Source organism: Capricornis sumatraensis, chromosome 7 (genome assembly GCF_032405125.1).
Source record: "Capricornis sumatraensis isolate serow.1 chromosome 7, serow.2, whole genome shotgun sequence".
Lineage (NCBI taxonomy): Eukaryota > Metazoa > Chordata > Mammalia > Artiodactyla > Bovidae > Capricornis > Capricornis sumatraensis.
Window position 1 is genome coordinate 103151803 of NC_091075.1, and position 16096 is coordinate 103167898.

At 40.6% G+C, this 16096-nt stretch overlaps 1 protein-coding gene across 2 annotated transcripts in view; it reads left to right on the top strand.

Annotated features, from left to right (window-relative positions):
- ARHGAP24 (Rho GTPase activating protein 24) overlaps positions 1-16096 on the top strand; it is a 468485-nt gene that overhangs the window by 397722 nt on the left and 54667 nt on the right. The window contains exon 3 of one of the 2 annotated variants that reach the window (XM_068975093.1): positions 2998-3120. In XM_068975093.1, the coding sequence (XP_068831194.1) occupies positions 2998-3120 (123 nt within the window). Of the gene's footprint in view, positions 1-2997; positions 3121-10595; positions 10708-16096 lie in introns of those variants that run through there. The other variant, XM_068975094.1, reaches the window with a different exon arrangement.

Sequence of the window (16096 nt, forward strand, 5' to 3'; positions counted from 1 at the left end):
AGTATCATTGGCAAAGACAGAGAATCAAATGAAAAGTCAGGCGATAATGGCCAGTAGTGCTTATCATTCTCTTTTATTTCCCTGTTTTCAGGCAGAAACACACTCCAGTGGCTTTTGCTCACTCTCATTACTAGGACTTTCTCTGCCAGGGTTGGGAGTGACACAGCAGGATATTGCTGTCTGAATTGCTAAGCATCCTCCAGGCAAAGACAATAATTAAAATATTTTTGATTTCAAAATGGTAATGTTTTTTATAAGTGGATCAGATACAGAATAAAGTTTTAGTACTATGCCATGCCAATGAAGCATCTTTTTCTTTTGTCATTTAGTTCTTTCCGAACTTAATGCCACACAGTCATGCATATGCATATTAATGTGCAGTAAACTTTCCTGCAGGGAAGATCCCCTGGAGAAGGGCTTGACAACCCACTCCAGTATTCTTGCTTGGAGAAGCCCATGGACAGAGGAGCCTGGCGGGCTACAGTCCATGGGGTCACAAAGAGTCAGGCATGACTGAAGTGACTTAGCGAATTTTCCTACGTATACAATTTTAATGTGCATTATTATGTGTCAAAGAAAGACAGCCTTCTAAAAATAAGCCCCTGTGTATGTGTATTATAGACTAATTGTTCCTAAGCCCTTAGTAGCATACTCGACTTGTGTATCTCTGAGGACAAATTAGATGTACTATGTCCTTTCTGCGTTTGTAGATACAGGAGGCAGTTAAATGAGAATGAATGAATATTTTCAGAATTTCTCTTTCAGCCTAACAATACTAGTAAATTAACTTTGTTTCATTTGATTTTCACAAAAAAATTTATTAGAGACTATTATTTCTAAAGCATGACTAAAAATACTGAGTTTCCAGAAGTTATGTGATTTCCCAGAAGATACACTGCTAATAGAAAATATAACTGCGGTTTCAGAAGTTTTCTCTGATATCCTGAACCTATACTTTTTCAGGTACAAGTAACTTAAAGTGAGGATTGACCTAGGATAGACCTAGAAGTACAAGAGGATCATTGTTTCCCTAATAGTGAGCTGTTCTCTTCAAAGTGAAAAGGCTCCTCTTGTTTATTCAAGAGATTTAAAAACTTTAGGAAACTGATTGGATGTTGTCCCTCACCCCCACCCCCACCCCCAATTCAACTGTATTGAAATGTAAAACACCAATGCTGTCATTTTTACTGATTGGCTTAAAGTTATTTCATTTCTTTAACCTCTCACCTATTCTGTTAACTTGCATCATGCTAGAAACATCATATTTCTCAACCTAGGACATTTGTATAAAATTCAGAGAACACAAACTCAAATTCTAGTTTTCAGAGCTTCGCATATGAGGCTAGATGTGCAAGAACAGGGAGTGATGGGACTTGTAAATTGGAGCCTCAAGCTCCTCATAAAGGAGCTGTTTTTAAGCTCCTTCAGTTTCAAGGTGTGATAGCCGGCTCTCAGGACTAAAGGGCTGTGAATTAAAACAGTTGGTATCTGCTCTGATCACTTACAAACAAATGACAACATCTTAAACAAATATAACACTGGGTATGAATTCATCCAAACCAAGGCTACACCTTTCCAGCACTTCGTGAAAATTAAATTGTGCATAGATAGTTTGAGCACCTTAGAAATCGAATAATACTGACGTATTATCAGAATTCAGAATTAAGTATTTAGTGATCCAATTTCTTAATTATTCCTTCTGTGAACAATGCTAGTCATGAGAAAAGAGAGTGAAGCAGTTCAGTCTCAGATACTTGTTTTCAGAAATACTCCTTTAAGCATAAAAATGTTTCAGAGACCACTAGCATTTCAAGATTGATTTCAAAGATTATACAGGTTTCAAAGTGTATGCGTTGTCTTTCCGGGAGGGGGAGGAGGAAATAAGAGAAACCAACAAGCAGTTATGTACGCATGTGAGAACTGGACCATAAAGAAGGCTGAGAGCCAAAGAATTGATGCTTTGGAACTGTGGTTTGGAGAAGACTCTTGAGGGTCCCTTGGACTGCAAGGAGATCCCACCAGTCAATCCTAAAGGAAAGCAACCATGAGTAGTCATTGGAAGGACTGATGCTGAAGCTTAAGCTATTCTTTGGCCACCTGATGCGAAGAGCCAACTCACTGGAAAAACCCTGGGAAAGATTGAAGGCAGAAAGAGAAGGGGGCGAAGAGGATGAGATGGTTGAAGGGCATCACCAACTCAGCGGACATGAGTTTGAGCAAACTCCAGGAGATATTGAAGGACAGGAAAGCCTGACATGCTGCAGTTCATGGGATTGTAAAGAGTCAGACACAACTTAGCACCTGAACAATAACAAGCAAGCAGTTAACTGCTGAGGTTTCCTAAAGCTCACTCTTAGGTGGGAGGGCCATTTGGGATGTTGATTTGGCCATTGTGACTGGCCAGGCTTCTGTCTTCTTTTGTTTGTCTCCCTGAAAGTGTGATCAAGAAGAGGCTCCCCTTTCCAGGAGAGAAAAATAGAGGCAAAACCTCTGGGTCAGATTTTCACTTGTGGCTCTTTCCCTCTCCTGGGACTCTTGTTCTCAGCCATGATGTCCTGGTGGCCTCCCTGTGTGTGCCGAGCAAAGGCAGACCATTCAGTTCTTGCTTGGAATGAAAGCTCAGGCTCTGTGGACCACTTCTCCATCTTTCATTTTGCTTTTGCTATTTTTCCTTATTCAGCAGTGCAGTGTGAATAGACTGGATTATGAGTTAATGCAGGCCTATGGGCTGTTGCTAGGACAAAAAGCTAGGCTTTGTTTGGGGAATGACATTTGTTTGCTGGCTTTCTCTTGGAAACACAAGAGCCTTTCCCTTTTAAGCAGATTCTTTTTTTTTCCCCATGCTGAAACCATGGTAAATATTTTCAATTCATTGGGTAGAACCTAGTGCTAGCTGCATTAGGTACAGTTTATGTTTCAGGGATTCATCGGAGGCAGCTGATGAGGAAACTTTGGCTGAGCACACACTCATGTGTAACTGTTCCTGTCTTTTTACAGGAGGCGATCGAGATCGAATGACAGCCAATCATGAGAGCTATCTCCTTATGGCGAGCACCCAGAATGATATGGAAGACTGGGTCAAGTCCATCCGCCGAGTCATCTGGGGACCATTTGGAGGAGGTGAGTATATTTTAAAATCATGGAAAAACAGGAAGGTTGGCCAAACCTGTTCATCCTTTCCCCAAGCCAGTGTCACCATCAACTCCTATTTTCATATGAATGAATGTTAAAGTAAGTAGTAAACTACTTATTTATTTTTAGACACATCTCTAAGTAACTTCTAGATGCTTGCGTGTGTGCTGAGTAGCTTCAGTGGTGTCCAACTCTTTTGTGACCCCATGGACTGTAGTCCACCAGGTTCCTCTGTCCATGGGATTCTCTGGGCAAGAATATTGGAGTGGGGAGCCCTTTCCTACTCCAGGGGATCATCCTAACCCAGGGATCAAACCCACGTCTCTTATGTCTTCTGCATTGGAAGACAGGCTCTCTACCACCAGCACCACCTGGGAATTTGGATCAAATATCATTAGAAACCAAATTTCTTTCATGAATACTTTGAATTATAAAAAGATATGATATTTTTCTTTTATTTTAGATTGTTCCTTCTTGTATTGTACTAACAATATATATGACCCTGATACCATAAATGTGGATTAGTTAATAGCATGTAGATACAGGGCAAAAACCATTTTGACTGTTAGTTTTGGATGAGATTTCAGCCCCCAGATGCTCGGTGGTATCAAATAGAAGTGGCAAAGCATAGAATGAGAATCTGCTAATTAACAGAGTTAAAAAAAAATCTTTGAAATCAGGAAAGCATTTGGGGATTGGATAATGTGTGTGTTTTTTTTTTTTAATCTTATTTATGCAGTATAAAGAATACATATTTGAAGAATAAGGTATATGGTGCTATGAACAGAGCTAAAAGAAGGAAGGAAGGATAAAAGATGTGATTTTTCTGTCAAGTATTATAAAATAAAATGATATAAACAGAAAAACATATTTCAACAGAAAATTCAGTAAATGGAACCAAAGAAATAAGGACCCCAAAATATTCATCTATAACTAACATGTATTTCTAAGACAGTAAAACCTAATTATTTTATGTTGATGTAGTTAAAATAGATGGCATAAATCAAATGCATATTTAATAAACCAACTGCAACTTTTGTATTTATTTTATATTCTCTTTTGTGTATTGTCAGCACCCTGAATTCATATGTGAAATGTTTTTTCCTTAACATATCAGATGCTTCTTAATGACTGACCTCATTATATTTTAAAATAACTTCAAAAATTTAGTTTAAAAAGTTGAAAAGTTAGGTTAAAGTTAAAATAGTGAAGATTCATGGAAGATGTGTTGATATTTTATAAAAGTGATGGTACATGTCTGAAAATTGTTGGTCCTTTAGCATGATGTGGGAAAAGGAGAGGCTGACCATTCATCCCAGTTTGCCTGGTAACAGTGTGGTTTACAACTGTTGTCCCAGGCTAATTATTGAAAGTGCTACCTCTCGCTCTCATGGTGTCCTAGTTTGGATGGCAATTTGTGTGGTCACCCTATTCATATACTAAAATGGCTCATAAGTGACTTCAAAATGTTTGAAGAGGCTGGTGGGCTAAGACTGCATCCCAGTGCCTTAGCAGAGGTGTCTTCATGATTATTCATGAGAGATACATGTGCTGTTACCTTCAGGGTCAAGGATTTATGGGGAATACTAAGGATATGTATTTTCAAAGTTTGTATTGTTCCTAAAGACATTCTTCTCCCCTCCATTATCAGATTTTTGGGGCTCCTGAGTTCAGAAGGATTCTTAATATCTGTAGAAAATGGTACTTTTGTTGGGGGATTATTTCCATCAAGTGTGTTACTTTCTCCCTTTCCTCCTCTTCCATCTGTCCTTTTCTTAAGGAAAATGAATGAGATCCAGTTTACTTCACCAAATCAGTGGCCACAAGTCCTGTCAGCAGAGGGGTATCACAAATACTCTTGGTTCTTAAGTATTAATCTTCAAATTTATGAACCTGGAACTCTAGTAGTTGATTGGTTTACATTCTTTATCCTATGGGATATGCTCCAGAAATTTTGCAAATGCTTGATTCAAACTTACTTTTAAAGAGATCTATTTTAACATAGAGCACTTAGAATAGAAACCATAGTCTGAAGAATAAATCTTCTCTTACCCTCTTTGTTTAATTGAAAAGTGTTAAGAGATTGCACACCAAGCTCTTACTCATTCAATTTGCAAGAAATCTTTTGTGACTCATCTTAAAGTCAGAATTTTCTAAAGTTATTACAGCATGTAGAATCAAACTCCTTATAGAAGGTTGCAACTGTTACCAAAAATCTTGTTTCAAGTGTTTGTATTAATATGGCTCCTCTATACTTACTGATTTATTTTTAAAGAAATATTATAAATTTGGACAATAAACAATAAATTTATGTGACTGAGAATTCCTTTATCATATATATATATATATATATGATATATATATATATATGGGTTCTACTTAGTACTTCCTTGAAAATAAGTTGAGTTTTTCACTGATTAAGAATATTTTAAAATCACCCCATTAGTTCAACCTCACATTTTGTAGGTTAGGTCATTAAGACCCAGAGAGAAAGAATGACTTTCAAGAGTCATATCATGAGTGATATAAGTAGGAAGAAACCTTGTGTCTTCTGACTAGTGAGCTTCCTGCTTTATTGCACAATAGTGTGATCTGTTACTTTTACTGTGGGACCGTGTGCTGTCTCTTCAATCATGTCCGACTCTTTGTGACCGTATGGACTATTGCCCACCAGGTTCCTCTGTCCATGGAATTCTCTAGGCAAGAATACCAGAGTGGATTGCCATGTCCTCCTCCAGGGGGTCTTCCCAACCCAGGAATCAAACCAGCGTCTCTTATGTCTCCTGCATTGGCAAGCATGTTCTTTGCCACTAGCATCACCTGGGAAGCCCACAATTACAAGTCCCTGTTTTATTGATAGTATATTATTCAGTACATAAAAAACAAGAGTATTTAAAAGTGTGATAAGTAGAATGAGTATAGTTGAGTCCTTCAAAAAATCTGAATTAATGCCATCAAGTAAGTGAAAAGACATCCCATAGAATGGGAGGAAGTATTTCCAGATCATAAATTTGATTTTGCACTTGTATCTAGTATATATATATATAACTCTTACAACTCAAAACTAAAGACAAATCAAAATTTTGACTCAATTAGAATTAATTTAAAATTGGGCAAAGAATCTGAATAAACATTTCTGCAAGGAAAATATCCAAATATCCAAATAAGCACATGAAAAGATGCACAGCGTTATTAGTCATCAAGGAAATAAAAATCAAAAGCACAATGCGATATTGTTTCATACACGGTAGGACTGCTGGAATCAGTAAGTTCAATAATAACAAGTATTGGTGAGGATGTGGAGGAATTGAAACCTCCCTATATTCCTGTAAAATGTAGCTGTTTTGGAAAAGTTGGGCAGTTTCTCAAATGATTAAACATAGAGTTACCATATGGCCCAACATTTGTAATCTTAGGTATATACCCAAAAGAAATGAAAATGTATGTCCACACGGAAAATTGTACATCAATATTGGTGTACTCAGTCATTCAGTTGTCTCCAATTCTTACTAGGCTCCTCTGTCCATGGGATTTTCTAGGCAAGAATTCTAGAGTGGGTTGCCATTTCCTACTCCAGGAGATCTTCCTGACCCAGCGATCAAACCTAAATCTACTGTGTCTCAGGCATTGGCAGGCAGATTTTTTACCATTGTGCCACCTGGGAAGCTTGTACATCAATATTTATAGCAGCATTATTCCTAAATGCCAAAAAGTGGAAATGCACTAATGGATAAACAGAAAGTGGTATGTCCATACAATGGATTAGTCAACCATAGAAAAAATGAGGTGCAATTGAACCTTGAAAACGTGCTAGGTGGAAGAAGCGAGTCAGAAGGAACTGTATGTGTATGTGCATGCATGCTCAGTTGCTCCAACTCTTTGCAACACTATGGACCACAGCCCAGCAGGCTTCTCTGTCCATGAAATTTTCTAGACAAGAATACTAGAGTGGGTTGCCATGCCTTTCTCCAGGGGATCTTCTCAATGTGGGTATCAAACCTACATCTCTTGCGTCTCCTGGATTACAGGCCAAATCTTTACTGCTGAACTATAGTCCTATTTATATGAAAGTACAGGACAGAGAAATCTATAGAGACAGAAAGTAGATTACTAATTGCTTAGGGCTGGGATGGGGGAACTGCAATTATAGACAATGAAATGTCTTCTTTGCAATAAATACATTGAAGATGTATCCAAAGGTACTACATAGACTATAATAAATCAGGGTAAAAAGTCACCTTCCAAAAGTCTTTACGGATGCCATTTAATCAATGACAGCAACAATCTTCGAGCAGTGGGAAGGAGATCGGAAGCCAACAGGTATTTATTTGGGATTAATAATCTTGGATTCTATGACGAAAATAGGAAAGGGAAATGTATTCTCCAATGAAAAGTAATTATGACAATTCAATGTCTATAACTGCAGTTTGACAGCCTGTGTTTTTAAACAGTTACAGTTTTTCATGAGGCACTGGAGCTTACCTTGTTCAGGTTGTTTTTACATGTAAAAGATTTCTTCTTTATGGTTTTTATATTGGACTTTTAATTAAAATATAGGCAACACCTGAGGAAGTTGCCTTGCTTTTCAATATTTAGAAATTAAAAACTAAGTGAAAATCATAAAATATAGGACTTTGGTGTTTCTTCCTATGAAATACAACAAACTTAGGATGAATACTGAGATGAAGGAAAGGAACCAGTGGAAATGCAAAAAGGAGACATCCTCTCTTAACAACCAAACCTGATAACCTAGTTCAATATTGAATCTAGATACCTCCACTCTCTGTTACCTGATTAGCTTCCCCTCATAAACAGTTGCTTCCCTATTCATATTGCTCACTGAGACGTACATGGTATCTGCTTAAAAGTCAAATCCAAAAGTTGGGATGTCAAAACATATATTTAACTTTGGAAAACTTTAGGGTTTTGTTTTTGTCTTGTTGGTTTGTTTTTGTCTTTCTCTGGGTTCCTTTTTCACTGTTTTTGAGGCAGTGTATATGGAGGTACCTAGCCTGGGATCTGGGGAGAGTGAGAATTCCATTAGCTGTTCATTAGACCTGAATGTAGAGCCTAATTTTAGCTACTAACTAAAACAGGTTCTTCCTGTATATTTCTGTCTCCTTACAAAAAGCCTTGAGTCAGAGATGTATCAAGGCAGTAAAAATACTGAATGTAATCCCCATGATGAATAACTAGCGTGTGGGCAAGCAGGGGTTAATTAAGAAGCTCTGTGGTCCTGCCTCTGACACAGACCACTGCGTGGTTTCCCATAAGTGGTGTTACTCCCACCTCTAGTTTCCATACTTGTGAAATAACACTGGAGAAAAATGTTTTAACTAAGATTCAGTCCAACTCCAAAGTCCTGTGATTACATGCGTTCCCTCCATACCAAGGCTCAGAGGAGGGATGCTTTCAGGCACCAAGGTGCCTCCCTCCAGCACTGCCACTGTCTTGGTGGACAGAGTTCTATACATCACAGTTCCTTATTTTCCTAGCATGCTGCTGTGATGGAGAAAACAGAAACAATGTTTGAACCATGGGACAGAAATAATAATCTCCAACAGAAGTTTTCCTATCTAGGCATGCTCTTCAGAGTAATGATAATGAAGTTTCTCAAGGGAGGACCTTTGTGTAGTATTCCTCACAGCTTTTTTAACACTCTTGCTGAAAGGCTCAGAAGGCACCCAGAGGCCTGAGGGGTCATTTGGGGTTAAAGCACTAGCATTCCAAATCTGCTCATGGAACAGCCAGGTGGATGAATGATTAACCTAGCCAGTCAATTGTTCAGTGACTAGGACCAAGGGGGTTGGTAGACGTGGGGGCTGGGGTGCTGTGGGTGCATGCAAGAGCTGGGGAAAATATAAAAACAGGATCAATTTTCAAACCATAGCCAGAGAAATAAATATATAAATGTATAAACACACATAAGAACACGCTGTAGTTAGAAATAAATATATATATGTAAAGGAGTTAACTTGTTTTGTGATTATACTTGCAGATTCCTTGTTGCTACGTTTTGAATATTTTTCTGTTTCACACACACGTGTATATAAACACACACATAGTTTTTGCTTTCTTGAAGATTTATTTATTAATTTTTTGATGTGGACCATTTTTAAAGTCTTCATTGGCTTTGTTACCATATTGCTTCTGTTATTTATGGTCTGTGTGTTTTTTGGCCACAAGGCATGTGGGATCCTAGTTCACTGCCCAGGAATGGGACCCAAACCCCCTGGGTTGAAAGGGGAGTCTCAACCACTGTACCGCCAGGGAAGTCCCTACACCTGTAGGTTTTAATGATACGCACGTTGAGATCAGCACTCACAAATAGATTCAGTGGTAAAGTCCCTGGGAAAAAAATATTGTGTAGGAACGGAATAAATGCAGAAAGGAAGGGTCAAAAAGTTGACCCCCCATGGGGATGGTTTGGGGCTGAGGCAGCCAGCTGTAAAGGTATGTAGAGGAACAGAGCCGCCAGGGGAGGCAGCGGCAAAGTCAGAGGGAGAAGCCAGGGGTTCACACGCCGCGTGGCATCCCCTCCTCCCCCTCCCACTGTTGTGACTGCACCTGCTGCATGTGACCGCGGGCACTGTAGGCAGCCGCAGCCACGGCGCGGTCACGGCGGCTGCAGCCCTGCCAGCTCCCGCCCAGCTCTCACTGAGAAAGGGGGACCAGGAGCGGGACGAGGGGAAGCAGCTGCCTCCAACAGGGATCCTCCGAGGAGCTTTCCTGGAATTGGGCACTCGACTGTTCTGACGTGGCAGTTCCCTGAAGAGCTCCGGGAGTTTAAAAACAGAAGGGAGAAGCCCGCCGAGAGCATCAAAGGCTGAGGGGTGCCTTAAAAGGACCAAGGGAGTTCTTTGAAAAGAATCTCTCATGCATCGAAATGCCTTCTGGAGAAGGTGCCATTATCAGCCTCCCCTTTTGCTCAGATGAAAGGAGCCGGCAAGGACCGTCCTGAAGTCTATCCCTCAGGGGCCTTGTGGTCATTGTTCCTCTCGCCCCCTGCTCATGGCTATTTGCTGACCTTTCCAGAGGAATCTCAATACCACCCCCCCCCCCCCGCCCAATTCCAGCTGAGAAGCCAGTTCTCAATTAAAAAAAAAAAAAAATTAAACAATCCTGCTGTCTGAATGGAAGGTGCAGCTTGCTTGCTGTGGTTCTTTTTGCCGTGACATTTTGGAATGTCTTCAGAAACTTTAAAAAGAAACAGTCTCCAGAACTCTCGGGATTAGGCAAGAGAAAAGGAAATTATTATTATTATTTTGGGGGGCCAAAAAAGAAGGAAATGAGAGGGGGTAACATCCCCCATTCAAGACCTGGCTGATCAAAATCTTCAAGTTCTTGGAAACCGCACTTCAAACCTAACAATCATGAGGTGGAGTGGCTTTGGGGTCCTGAGATCGCCCAGAGGCAGGTTTTAAAGGAAGCCTGAACCGGGTTCAGAACTTTGGGCCTGTATGATGCCTGAAGACCGAAATACTGGGGAGCACCCCTCGGGTGCCTTGGCGTCTACTTCTTTCATTCCTAAAACTACATACCGAAGAATCAAACGGTGTTTTAGTTTTCGGAAAGGTAGGTAGATAATATGTTCATGTCCTTAAAAAAAAAAAGATACAGATATTTTCTGATGCTTTAAGGTCAGTTTATGCTCAGATAAAATGAGAGTTTGGACACCAAGAGTTTAAAACTGCGCTAGAGTGGTTTATAGGTGGTTTTGCTTGTCTGCACTGATTTCTGGAGGCGCCTATTGATTTGTTTGTTACTGTCTGTGAATGGGCCGGGTGGGCGGGGCTTAAAGAACGGTGGTCCTATGGGATCACCTTGACAGCCGGAGAACAAGCAAGCTGGCCCCACCAAGCTGAGGGGAGGGCGCAAGGCTGCCTTGGGCTGTTCCCAGACCCACACCCAGCAGCCCTGTTGTTCCCCCTTGAAATGAGTCCCTGTCAAGTCCCTGTCATGTGCTCCCATCAGATCATTTTGACTCTGTCTGCCTGCCCTTGCCTCACCTTCCCTTACGAGAAAATTTTAGTAATCACTATCTGTAGTGACTCTTTTTCAGGAGGCTTTCAATCATATTGATTAACACTGATTAGAAATAGGGGTCACCTTGACTTTCCAAATATATCAGAAGGTGGCATTGGGAGAGGGCAAAGATATGAATGATCAGAAACAGGAGTGGGAAAATATAAGTTTATGATCAGTAAAAGAAACTGTTTCCGAAATGACTTGCGTAGGGGGAGTTAGAGGGTACAAAATATATATAAAGAATATTTCTAGAAAATGTTTATATATCAAAATATTTTAAAATTTCCTTTGACTTAAAAATGGGAGTAATTAAATCAAATTATTATTTAACTTGGGACTAGGTTATTAAAATTTTAAAGTCATGTAGCTAAGTTAATAACTTAATCAGGAGCTGATTTGAGTAACATCTAATGTTGCTCCTTCTCCCCTTTTTTCTTTGATTTGCCCATTGATTAACATTCCCTATCTAGTAATTAACACAAAATAGAAGAAAAAAGCTGTATTTAAAGCAGGATATAGTGGTAACTTTTAAAAACTAAACCTCGTTCCTTCTGAATCTTTTCCTTGGAGCAGTTAGTATCTGGTTGTAATCATTATCATATATTATAAGCAAGGAATTGGGTGTTAATGTATATTGCTCTCTCATCCACAAAGACAATTAAATGAGAGATACGTCTCATATTTTACAGATCTCTAGAGATCTTGTGGTTACTGTAAGATTGCATCAGTGATAGAGAAATTGACAATGAAACTGAAAAAAGCTAGGAATTCATTGCTTCAAGGACATCCCCTCTTCTGGTCCCTCCACCCATCAGCAACTAAATTGGGTTTATCCAAACAAGGAGAGAAGGTCTAATTTCCAGGTTATTGCTGCTCATTTGTAACATAGAATGTTCTGGGGAGCAATTACTTTATCTTTGAAACACAAAGTGTTTTTTTCTTTTTATGTTTTGCACTTTCTGTCTTGTCATGAGCTATAGCACTTCTCCAAGAATCCTGGCTAGCCCTGCTATTCATTATGCCCTCTTCCCTCTCTCCTGAAACATCAGCAAGGGAAGGCAATGCTGCAAAAAAAAAAAAAAAAAAGGGCAGGCTAGCAAAGGGCAGCCACAGAGTGGAATGGTGTCCATTTATCATCTCCCGTGGGCTATTTTTAAATGATTGTCCTTGCCTCTGCGAAGTCTTAGTAATCTGAGGAATGTTCAGCATTTGAGTCAAGGATTAACAGATTTTTAATTGACAAAGCTGCATTCTGGTCACTGTCAGAGGAGAGGTACCGGAAGCATTCAGCTGTTTTTTAAGTTCCCTCTCCCCTTCTGCTGAGCCCTGCATACCAGCCTCTCCCAGGTCACTGCTCAGCCTGATAGGCAGTGAGGCTTTGGGGGAAAAAGTGCCAGGCTGTGGCTGTGAGACTGTTTCTGTGCTGCACTAGCCAGGCCCTTCAGCAGCAGCGTCCAGCAGAGAGTTAGATCTTTATTCAAGGTCCTGCACTGAAAAGAATTAACTTTTCTTTCAATCCCAGGTTCCCAAGCCATGCTACCTTAAGAAAAGAGTGTCATTTTGTTCTTTGTGTCATCCCCTGGGTGCTCTGGGAGTTCTAGAAGTGGATGGGGGTTTCAGAGTTCCTCTCTCAAGCCTCTTAGAAAGCATCCCCTGAAATCCTTTCAGGAATCATGGGAACACATCCAGAAGTGAAAAATGGTGACATGTCTGCTTTTCCTTATCCATATTTTAAACATATTCTCTCTGTTGTCCTGGCTAGGCTGACAGAATGGAAAGGCTTTCAGAATGCAGAGGGGAGTTGGACTGAGGTTTCCAGAGGTCTGGGGGGATTGCAGCTTCTGTACTGAGCCAGTGGAACTCACTGCTCAGCCATTCTTTCTCTTTCAGACCTCTTCTGTCCTTTACTGTTCTTTCCATCTCTGTTTCTTTCTTTAGGTACTAATAAGGGTCTCCCAGGTGGTACAGTGGTAAAGAATCTGCCTGCCAACGCAGAAGACATGGGTTCCATTCCTGGGTCAGGAAGATCCCCTGGAGGAGGATATGGCAACCCACTCCAGTATTCTTGCCTGGAAAATCCTCATGGACAGAGGAGCCTGGTGGGGAAAATCCAAAGGGTCACATAGAGTTGGACACAACTGAGCGACTGAGCACACGTGCACGCACATACACACACACACACACACACACACACACACACAAGGTTCTCAGAACTTACTTTCCCAGTGGTTTTAAAAATCGAGGAAATGTGAACCATCTATTGGGCAGGAAGCTGGGGAGAGTGGTGCTTTGCTGGATTTATGTTCTGCTGAGATAAACGTGAGAATGTATTTTTTGTTATTTGAAACTTTATTTTTTTGCCTCCATAAGACTAATATTGAATATACAGAGCATAACTGATCTTTTGATTACCTGGGGGTGCGTAACATTTTGGGTCCTGATGTCAGTGAAATTTCTAGTTAGAAAGGGCTGGCTGGTTTACGATTGTTGTGATCACAGGACATACTAAAGTACAATTTTAAGCCCTAACTTTATCCTGTCTATTTCTCGAGTTGCTCTCTTCTTGGAAATCAGTCATCATTAATTCCCCAGTTGTTCCCCCGACACATACCATAGCCATTTAGTTATTGCTGTTTAGCATCTAAACCATGCCCAGTTCTTTGCAACTCCATGGAGTGTAGCCCACCAAGCTTCTCTGTCAATGAAATTTCCCAGGGAGGAATACTGGAGTGGATTGCCATTTCCATCTCCAATAACTATGTAGTGGTCATGCCATATTGTTTCTGTGGGCTTCCCAGGTAGCACTAGTGGTAAAGAATCCATCTGCCAATGTAGGAGATGAATGAGACCCCTGGATTGGGAAGACCTCCTGGAGAAGGAGATGGTAACCCACTCCAGTATTCTTACCTGGAAAATTCCATGGACAGAGGCACCTGGAGGGCTGCAGTTTGTGGGGTCACAAAGAGTTGGACACAGCTTAGCAACTTAACAGCAATATATTGCTTTTTCCTTTTTTATATACTTTTAGCTTCATTTCTGTTTCCATCACCTTGATTGTTTGTGCCTTTGTTGTTTCAAGCACACAACTGACTTTTTAAATTTTCATTTATTTTTCATTGCAGGATAACTGCTTTACAATGTTGTGTTGGTTTTAGCATTATCCTCTGATTCATCAACACGAATCAGCCATATGTATTTATATATATCCCCTCCTCTGGAACCTCCCTCCAACCTCCCATCCCATCCAACCCTGCTAGGATTCACAGAGCTCCCTGGGTCATGTAGCAAATTCCCACTGGCTATCTGTTTTACATATTGTGTTGTATGTTTCAATGCTTCTCTCTCAGTTCATTTCACACTCTCCGTATCCCGTTGTGTCCATAAGTCTGTTCTCTATGTCTGCGTCTCTACTGCTGCCTTACAAATAGGTTCATCAATACCATTTTTCTAGATTCCATATATATGCATTAATATATGATATTTTTCTCTTTCCGACTTACTTCACTGGTATAACAGACTCTAGTTTCATCCAGCTCACTAGAACTAACTCTGATTCTTCCTTTTTATGGCTGAATAATATTTCATTGTATTAATATATGTGCACCACATCTTCTTTATGCCCATTCATCTATTAATGGTCATCTAGGTTGCTTCCATCTATTGGCTATTGTAAATTGTTGTGGTTCAGTTGCTAAGTTGTGTCTGACTCTGCCACCCCGTGGACTAGAGCACGCCAGGCTTCCCTGTCCTTCACCATCTCCCAGAGTTTGCTCAAACTCATGTTCCTTGAGTCAGTGATGCCATCCAACCATCTCATCCTCTGTCGTCCCCTTCTCCTCTTGCCCTCAATCTTTCCCAGCATCAGGGTCTTTTCCAATGAGTCCACTTTTCACATCAGATGGCCAAAGTGTTGTAACTCAACGTCAGCACAAGTCCTTCCGATGAATATTCAGTATTATTTCCTTTAGGATTGACTGGTTTGGTCTTGCAGTCCAAGCAACTCTCAAGCGTCTTCTCCAGCACCACAATTTGAAAGCATCAATTATTCAGTTCTCAGTCTTCTTTATGGCCCAACTCTCACATCCATACCTGACTGACTACTGGAAATATTATAGCTTTGACTAGATGGGATTTTTGTTAGCAAAGTGACGTCTCTGCTTTTTAATATGCTGTCTAGGTTTGTCATAGCTTTTCTTCCAAGGAACAAGCATCTTAGAAGCACAAAACTGACTTTAACCTTAAAAGTGGCTCTTCAAGACAGCATCCATCCTCACCTCTTTTTACCCTCAATATTGTTCACACGTTTCATACAGTTAATTTGCTAAGGGTCATCCAACTGATATTCCTGAAACAGTACTGTTATGCAGTGTTCCACAGCTCAGAAATGTTTTATGAGTTCCTGTTGCTCCCAGGAGGTTGTCCTGACTATTTCATGTAATTATGAAGGCCTTCTAAGCAATTGCAACTGTTCCCACTTCCCCAGACAGGCCCCACTTTCCTCCCTGAACCCATCTCTTACTGCTTTGCTTCTGTCCGTTGTCCCTCCTCTGCAGTCTGTCCACACTTTCTTCAAGTCATTGTTGGCTCTCACTTCTTCATCAGGCTGTCTCTGTTCACCTCTTGTATTCTTTACTCTGTAGTCCCTATATCTACTGTTTTAAATTTATTTTTGATTGCACTGAATCTTCATTGCTGCGTGGCCTTTTCTCCAGTTGTAGGGAGTGGAGGCTGCTCTCTACTTGTGGTGCGTGGACTTCTGACTGTGGTGGCCTCTCTTGTTTCAAACCAGAGGCTTTAGCGCTCAGGCTTCAGTAGCTGCGGCACGTGGGCTTAGTAGTAGCAGCTTCCTGGCTCTAGAGCATAGGCTCAATAGTTGGGGCACACGGGCTTCGTTGCTCAGTAGCATGTGGAATCTTCCCGGACCAGGGATCAAACT